General features: G+C 36.8%; 1 protein-coding gene across 1 annotated transcript in view; it reads left to right on the forward strand.

The window, feature by feature from the left end:
- The first annotated feature begins 2,040 nt into the window (after positions 1–2,040).
- Positions 2,041–9,543, forward strand: part of LOC104538777 (lipase member H-like) — a 19,371-nt gene continuing 11,868 nt past the window's right edge. Inside the window, exons 1-3 of the mRNA XM_010182104.1 lie at positions 2,041–2,115; positions 5,099–5,475; positions 7,113–7,221. Of these exons, the coding sequence (XP_010180406.1) occupies positions 2,067–2,115; positions 5,099–5,475; positions 7,113–7,221 (535 nt within the window). The 5' untranslated portion in view covers positions 2,041–2,066. The remainder of the gene's footprint in view (positions 2,116–5,098; positions 5,476–7,112; positions 7,222–9,543) is intronic.

The following is a 9,543-nucleotide window of genomic DNA, read 5'->3' on the forward strand; positions in this document are numbered from 1 at the left end:
GTCAGTAGATGGAACAGTGTAAACAGTAACAGTCATTGAGATTTATGAATTTCCACGTGGCATAAGTGCCACTGTTGGTGAACAAAGTTCCCCTGTCATACGGCAAACATGAACTAGTTCAATATCCTGATAAATACCATAACACTTTCTGGGCGTTGAGTTAGTAAAGGTGTCCTTTCCCAAACCTCATTTCTGAGGGCTTTAAAACTGTTTGATGGGTCATTATATTGACATGGGTGGCACATTACTTTACTGACATGTGAGCTGGCCTTACTGATTTCAGTTCAAGAGGGAACTTAAAATTTCCTTTCTTTTCCCTATTCATGTGTAAAAGAACAAGTGTTTATTTATTCACAATAAAAATGTGGCATTAGATATATGAAAAGGTACATATGTAAGATTTTCTTCAAAGATCAGGTGACTGGCTCTTGGATAAGCATGGCAGGTATTTTATGAGGGCTCATCAATGGTTCATTTTCAGTGGTGTTGAGCTCTCCATGCTCTAACTTGTCTATGAATGCGTACTGCACATTGAGTGCATGCTGAGGCTGCCTAACTGGTAGTTGCTTGCGTGCATTAAGTTTTTGTTGTAACAATGACCTATATTAAAAAGTAGAGGAGGGAAACAACTTGACCCAACTTGACACTTTACCATTACTTGTTCTAAGTAATATGTAATGTTAGTAGGACTGTGCTTTTGTAATAGTTGTTGGACAAAGTGTCAAATATTTGAGAAGAGGGAATGCAAAGGAGTAACAAAAGCTGCCTTAGCAAAGTTATTACTGAGAATAGAGTGATAAATTTGAGAAATGGAAGCTAAAAAGTAATAAAAAGTCACTCATTAAGTTGAGTCAATTTCCATGTGAGTGGACACACTGCATCTTCTTCTCCTTGTGGCTGCATTCTAAAGGGAAAAGACATTGAAGAGAGTTCCGAAGGGCTGTGTATCTCCTGCGGAAGCTTGTGTAGCACAGCTTTGTTGAGCTGCTCAGAATCATAAAGCCAGATGGCGACTTAAAAGTAAATAATGAAACACATGCACACCCCTTAACTGTTATGGATGGAAAAGAAGGGGACCTAGACCTTATGTTTAGAAGGATATACTATGCAAAAAACATTTCTGGAATGTGTCTGCCTCATACTTGAGTGGTTATGGTGTTTTTCTTTCTCTTGCAACGGAAGTAATTGGAAGTCAGATATAGACATACTGAGTATCCAGGCATCTCACTTGAATAATGCAGTTTATCTGCCTCTTTGCTCTACCGTGTAGTCCAAGAAACTGAAGTTTGCCCTCTTGTATTTGCACAATTAATTGGTTTTTAAATAAATGAATTTCACAAAAAAAAAATGTGTCTTAATCTGTTGCGCAGTTTGGGACACGGAGGGAATGTAGTTAAGTGACAGATCCAAAACACCCAGCAAGTCAGTGTGTGAGTGAGATTTGTGGAGCTCTAAACTCCACCTCTCTCCCATATAAGCACTTTCACAGACCTGCTCTGTATAAAGGTTAGAGAATGACTCCTTGGAAAAGATCAGGAGGTAATTTTGTGCAAAAATTATTCATGGAGATACAGTTCTCAGAATTATTTTCAAGTTCATACAGAAAAATTCTTCTGTCATCAGAATGAGTTTTTCTAAGTTTCTTTTGCCCATCCCAGCACCTCTAATTACAGTGGAGTGACACGCTTTTAAAAAGACACACTGTAATGTGATGTACATCTAATTACTCTGCTTCTGGAATTCCATGTGTGTAACAGAGTTGTCAGTGATATATGACATCGATTGCTTACGTGTAAATCTGCTGATAGCCAAAGAGAGGGGGAAATAGATTAAAAACCAGTCCCAACCCTTCAAGACCAGAAACCACCCTACCTACTGAAGTCATTCAATAGGAGGAGTCATGAATTGCAGAAGCTTGAATACTGCTTTGCTTTCTGCTTCCTACTCTACATGTCACTCACTTCATTAGTGACATTAAGTTAGGTTAGAAATCTAGCATACTGTAAGGCAACGTTAGATTTGCCACTTATCTGTGGATAGTACGTATTGTTTCTCTTCATTTCCAAATGCTGAAATTGTGTTTCTTCATCTGTTTGATATACTGGGTGAAATCAGGTAAGAACCATTAGATTATTCTTTACCATGTAGTCTCTTGGCTTTATTCAAACATAAAAAAATGAATATTCCTTCATTTAAATTGGCCAGAAGATTAAACCTTGTGAATTATGCCTAATGGAGGAGATGATTTGTTAAATGAGTTTGTTCACTTTGAAACTGAGATGGAGGTTTTAATTTTAAAGTAAATAGAACAAAACTTGATACTTTATCTCTGTCTGTACTTTGCACAGAGAGACACTCAGGTATGTGCACTTTGTACCAAGTAATGAGGTAATTGTGAAATAGTTTTAACATTTATGTAAGTTTATCTTTTATTGCTTGTTTGATAGCGTGACAGGTATTCAAGTTACATTAAGAATGTACTTACAAGATGTACAAACGTACACAGGAAAGTTAAAATTCTATATTAACTGAACTAAACTGCATATGTAACTGCCTGGTGCCTATCTGAATGTTTTGACTGTACAGGAAAATGTATGTGAGTACTCTCACAAGTGTGCACAAATGACGACTGGCTATTCCTTCCAGTAATCAATCAGAAACAGGAGTTTGAACCCCCTGCACCGAGTCCTTGCTAAACTATTCAAAGTATTAAATCTATAAATCTATTTATAGTACTTATCTAATTCCACTGTGAAGACATAATATTTTTTTTTTCTCTGTTCACTTTTCAAAGAATAACTGCTGTCATTTCACAGGTATAACTAAATGAGTTGTTTCCCTTTGACAATTCCCAGCTAGTAAATAGGTTTCATCGGTTAAAATAATTTCCTTGTGGTAGATTTCTCACTAGCATGGACCAGACTCTGTCTCTGGTTTATGCCATTGTCATTCCACTGGCTTTAGAAGGGTTAATACTTATTTCTACCAATCAAATGATAAGAAATCAAAACATTTAAATAGATATGGAAAAACACTTCAATAATATCTTAGCATGACTCTTTTATATGTTAGATATGTAGGAGTGAATTATAAGGATCAGTGATAAAACTGTAGCTGTTTTTTATCATTTAGCTTTCTATATGACATTTGTGTAGTCACAAAACTATTTTATTGTTGTATATAATTACATGTAAACTAGAGATTAAATGTAACACATTTTATTAGCATCTCAGTATCATGCCACATGTATGACATTTTACCAGGTTCTTGAATATTGTTTTCATTAAACTCAAGCAAACTGCAGCTGAATAGCTTTTAATTTCAGAACATCTTGAATAAGTCTTAGCAATGAAACTGAGTTGTCTTCCTATACCACTAGTTAGTTAATAACCTGTCCAGTAATCACAGTATAGGTTACTTAAATTATTCAATGTCAAAATGAGAACAGTGATATTTTAAAAATAATTCTAACTTTTCCTAGATGTAATAACTGTAGCTATTGTCATAAGGTGATGATAGGCATGAAACTTTTGTATGGACAATTTGAGACAGGAAGTTTCAGGCCATTTCTAACACACTGTAACTTCAACACTGCTCTGGTTTGCAAATATCTGTTATTTTTTGTGATGTCCAATCCAGAGGCGACTGTATATTGTAGATACAGGGTTTGGCCTAGAAGTGATTGGTTGAGTTCCCTAAGTGAGTTAATGTCTTTACAATAGCTTTACTGCTTCTTAACTGCTGTAATTCATATTGTTTAGCTTTGTTTAGATCTGCACTATAGTATTAAATACATTTTTCAGATACCTTGTAGCCCCTTTGCACTTGGCTTTTGCAGCTTTATAAGCTGGTGAGGGCTCACTGTCCGTTTCAGATGTACGAATGTGGTGGAGTCAGTTCTGCCTGCTAGCCGCTTGCTGGGAAAAGGAGAAGAGCTATAACTGCCTCTCCTATAACTCAGAAATTCTAAGAAGTTCAGGTTACATTTTATTATTTTTTAAGGAACTGAGTAGGTACTATTTATCTTCCTACTTTTGGTTTCTAGAAGTTGACTGAGTCTTGTTTAACAAAGTTGCTAATGACAGGAAAATTGAGAAAGGTGCCATCAAATATCGGACAAAAGCGTTGTGTAAAGTTGCATAGCCCACTGGAAGTCAAGGAGTTGGCCCAGATTTCTTTGGCCATGCATGAGCTAACACCATAGTGAAGGTGAGAAGGCCATACAGAATTGTGACAGGCGTCGGCTTCGGTGCCCAAAATCCTGAAGTGGCTTATCCACGCAATGTGACCTCTGTAGCCAAAGGATATCTTTTAAAGCATTAACTTTTGATGTTGATAAGCAGGCAGGGCAAAATTAAGTCTTTTTAGAATCTCTTGAAAATATGCATCCTCTTGTTGATCCTGGCTGATCTACAGCTTAATCTTGTATACCATAACTGCCTGAATACAGAAATGTTAAATACTACAGTTTTTCTTGTGCCACTATGTACGTTGACTGTATAGGTCCTTATTTTTTCAAACTCAGAACAGGATCCTTTGTTTCTTGTTTCTTTTTTTCTTCATAACGATGTCCTTTTGGTGATCCAAAACTAGGGAAGGGGTCATCCTGTACTGTCAGACAACTGTTTCTTATTGATAGTTCAAATGATAAGGCCCAAGGATTGGCAATTTTTACACCCTGGCCGAAAGAGGAAGAAACAACCACAGTGGTCTTCCTGTTTATATAACACATACTGGTTATGAAAAAATATCTGAGAACCTAAATTTTATGGTTAAGCAAAGGATCTTCTCCACAATGACCACTAATTTGTATTTGTTATGGAGAAAGTTGTTCAGGAACAATTAGGTTAATTTTGTATTTGAAGGGTTCAGGGAAACATAGTGGTATCTGCAGAGTCATTAGTTAAACTGTGTGTTAAACTGTGTGTCCTCATTGTTCAGTGCATGTTCTGGCACTTCATTCCAAAGGTCTGGAAAATAAGAAAATGGAAAAAAATGTGAAAAATCTAGTGAAAAAATGTGTAAAGAAAAGTGAAGAGGTGGTATTTCAGGTGCTCTAAGTCACGAAATGACTGTCTAACATTTTAATCTTTTTCAGATGAGGAGAAAAAATGTCCTGAATTTACAGATCTTAATATAGGCAATGCTTTGTCTGGGACAGAACTCCAAGTCCAGCTACTGTTATATACAAGGGAAAACCCAGATTGTTCTGAGAGACTCATTGAATATAACGTTTCTGCATCTGAGTACCTTAATATCTCCAAGAAAATTGTCTTTGTTATTCACGGCTTCAGACCAACAGGATCTCCACCAGCATGGCTAGGTGACATGAAGGAGCTTTTACTGTCTTCGGAGGATAGTAACCTCATTATAGTTGATTGGAATCGTGGTGCTACAACTGTGAATTACATAACTGCTGTTGAAAACTGCAGAAAAGTTGCAGAAATACTGAAGAACTATGTTGACCAGATGCTGGTAAGGCAGACAGTTGCATCTGTTGTGAATAAGTTTAAACAGCATAGTTTGAGTAGGAATGGATATTTAAAATATGTCTAAAGAGAAGCCCAGCATATGATACTTCTTTATCAGAATATTTACTAACTTTGCATGCAGTTATTACTGCATATCTTTAACTTCACCTGAGTTCTTATTTCCCTTTCACTGAAGTATATCTGGCAGTGCATCTGATATCTTTAGCTGGAAGTTTTAGGTCTTCCGAAATGCAGCAGTGGGGAGGTGAAGTGAGAGATGTTCAAATAGTATGCAATGTTAAAATTTTACAAAAACATTACACTACACTTTTCACTATTAAACTACTATAATTAAAGATTTTAAATGAAAAAGAAATCACTGACAAATATAAATATTTGTTCCAAAATGACATAAACTTCTTGATTGTAGAGGGACTTGCTGAAACAGTCACTGATGCCATTGGTCTTAACTGGGCTTTAGATTTATTGCTTAATCAAATGAACAAAACACATTACCATCTCATTTACAGCATTGTTAGATTTATCACTTAATTTTTCTTCTATTCTCACCACTTCTTTTCAAAGCCATTCTCAGAAATGTTGAATGCTGTGCAGTAAGAAAATATTAATGTGGAATCTGAGTTAAAAAGCCAGCATTTTGAGAAAGATGAGGTGAAAGAAGAGAGACCCTATCAGAATCTGCCCTCAGGGACCAGATCTAGTGATAACAATTTGTAACTATAACAGTAAATTTATTATTACAGAATAGAAAAATAAAATAGGACTATAAGAATAGTCTCCAATCCAGAGTGGGTTAGAAAGCCTATCCTGCAAATTTCTTCATGCAGATTTTTGGTTAATTGCTCATTATGGATGTGCCTGGCAAACCAAGGACTGCAGGGCATGCTTGGGCAGATCATGTTGTGCGAGTCATCAAAGTGATGGTGGTGGCTTATGTTGTGTCCCACAGCTATCGGTTTCATAGTCGTAAGCTGTGGTGAGGCCTTTGTTAGTTCATTTTGAGACGCATTAATATTTCAGATCCCACATTCCTCCCATCATTTTGTAGAGTTTCTAACAGGTCTGCTGATGCTATTTTAGAGTTCTTCAGTAGGGTGTTTTTTTAAAATACTGCCTGCTTTGTAGAATGGTCATCTTAAGGCTTTCCTGCAGGAGTGCATTTGGCACCATAATTCAGCATATCTGTGGCATAAGTGTTAATGGTATTATGTTTAAAATTTATTTTATTGGAAGGTTAAGGCAGAGGGAGATAGATATGTTTTTTCCTCGTTCATAGTTTTGGTTCATCTTTCTTGTATGTGGTGTCTACCTCTTCCCTCCCTGTGCTCCCCTTCTAACTAGTGTGACAGTTTGGAAGAAACATGACTCAAGCTTCCTTTTTACATTCTTCTTGCCAAAGAATTTCATAACTACTACACTATTTAAATAGTACAGAATGTCAAACTGAAAAGAACTTTGTAGCTTCCATTTGGTTTTAAAGTTAGAGAGTTAGAGTAACTAACAGTTAGTACTGTCAAAAAGCGAAAACTAAATCAGTCCACCGATGTCTGTTCAGTTAATCATGTGTGTGGTTGTGGCTTTGTTTTGTTTTGTTTTGTTTTGTTTTTTTTCCCCTGACAGGTAAATGGAGCTTCTCTTGACACTGTGTATCTGATTGGTGTTAGTCTTGGGGCTCATATAGCTGGTTTTGTCGGCCAGAATTATAAAGGCAAAATTGGCAGAATTACAGGTAAGGCTTTTAATCTCAATGTACATATTCTAATGCACCTTGTGTTGTTGTCATAGCTGCGAACCACATAGATGTTAGCACTAAAATATTAACAAACGAGAACTTATTATTTAGTAACACACATGGGGGAAATTATATCCCTGATAGAAGTTCAGAAAATTGTTAAAGTCTGCCTTCAGGGCCTAAGTTACAGCTGAAATTTTCCAACCTGCTTACCTCTAGTCTCTCAAATGAGAATTGAGTGCTACACCCAAATGCTACTTAAGTTAAATGACATACTACCTGAGTTTCTGTCTAGTTAATGGAGCAAGTCAGGTCCCTCTGAAGGGAAATTTAAAGCTCTTGGTCAGACCACAGGAATCAGACACAAGGATTTAGTTTCAGTTTGAGATATATCAACATGGTGCAGGCCTTAGTACATTGGGTTATCTGCTACAGGGAGCTTAAATCAGATGTCCAACCTGTATGTGGATACTGCACATCCTATCTCATACTCCTTACATTGTCAGCATGGTCAGAGAAGCGTGAGAAGTGGTGCATACGGTGAAAACAGAAGTATCTTCATGTGGGTACATCCTTCCAGACCAGGATTGCACAAAGTTTAGGATTATGTTTCAAAAGCTCGTTCCTAGGGCAGAATCCACAGTGCTCATTTGGAAGCACAGGCTCCAGAAACTTCTTGTGGTGGAACGGCAAAACTCACTGCAGCCAGCGTGTTGAGATGGAAGCTTACTCAGCTATCAGGAAAGGCGCTAAGGTTGAAGGACCTGTTGGTTCCTGAGAGTGTTTTGGATTTAAGAGAGCAGCTTTTTCAGCTGAAAGGAGGCAGTTACCTCTCCTTGAGTTACGTAAGTCCAAACACTCTCTTCAGAATACTGAAATAATTTTTTTCCCACAATGTAAAAGGAGCCAGTAGCCAGCCTTAAGAAGAGGAATTAGAGACTCCTCCCCTTTTAGTACAATAATCTCAGAGTCAGGGCATTTTCTAAGAGTGTGATAGGCTCCAGCTATATTCCTTTGGTTAAGAATACTTATTTCCACTTTACACAATTCCTTGGAGTCTTGTGGCATCAATGGTTGGAGACAGTCTTGATTGCAATGCTAGGCTAGCAGGTCTGTGTCTACTCTGTACAGTAACTGGGAGCTAAAGGATCTGTGTCTTTTTTGAATTCAGATGCTCACGGGTAAATGGAATGATGTGAAATATTTCAATCACCTTCTTATAATTAGAGATATAGATTAATAAAGGTAAAGATTAGGTAGTCCAAGGACAGAAGGTTCATAACCTCTTCAGTGACTGTTTTGATACTCTTTCTTTCAAATAAGTCAAGCTGGTGGCCGAAAGTGATGTTGGAAAAATGAGATTTAAAAAAAAAATAAATATATAATTATATTTATATTTTCTCCTTCACTGTTTGGAAGTTTCTGAAATATAAAACTAATTAGTGGACCAAAACGATGATCTTTGTCACCTGAGGTAATATGAACGTGAATTCCTGTCATTCCATGATCCCCTGCCGTAGATTGGGTCTTGGTTATCTTGATCTTGAGAGAGAACCTTCCTAGACTGGTTCTTAAAGAACATCAGCCAGTTAAATCATAACACAAATTTGGAAAAGCTAAGGTCATACTGTGTCCCTGTCTCTCAATTAGTGAGAATGCTTTTAGAGGCCAGTTAAGTGTAGGAATATGTTTTGCTTTGATAGTTGTATTTTCCATCTTTGCTGCTTTTTCATTTCCCCTCTGTCTGTGCTTTTGTTGAAAATAGCAGCAAACCTCAGCTAACAATTTCACTTTCCTGTGAAGGACAGAAATTTCCGTCTTGAAAATTATCAGGCTTCAGGGCTGCACAACATAATACCCTATCCCTAAAATGAATGATAATATGCAGTGTTTAGGCTTCAAATACTTTGCCACACAAATCCACTCCTTGATATAAAGTGTTTTTTGTGGCTCTCAGCTGGAATCTCTTTTGACATAGTTGAGTTTTGATCTAAGATCTACAAACCTCCTTTGGGTGAAAATGTGGTTGAAAACTGGTATTTCACTTAGTTATATGTAACAACTGTTTTTCTATAAGTAATTTCGACACCAACTGATAAAATGAGTGAGGTATCTTTGAAATTGTCTCCACCCAAGATGTCTTCATCTTGTGTTCTGGTGGTGGGAGTAGTTATATAGTCTGGTTTGTTTTTAAATACATAATAGGTATTGTGTTTTCTGGGGAAAAGGGTAAAATTAATTATCCTGATTTGAACCCTAATGCTGTTGGTTTATAATTCATCTGGAGAACTGGGAGATGAGCACAAGTAATTAGGGAAA

Source organism: Mesitornis unicolor, unplaced genomic scaffold (assembly GCF_000695765.1).
Source record: "Mesitornis unicolor isolate BGI_N332 unplaced genomic scaffold, ASM69576v1 scaffold43513, whole genome shotgun sequence".
Classification (NCBI taxonomy): Eukaryota; Metazoa; Chordata; class Aves; order Mesitornithiformes; family Mesitornithidae; genus Mesitornis; species Mesitornis unicolor.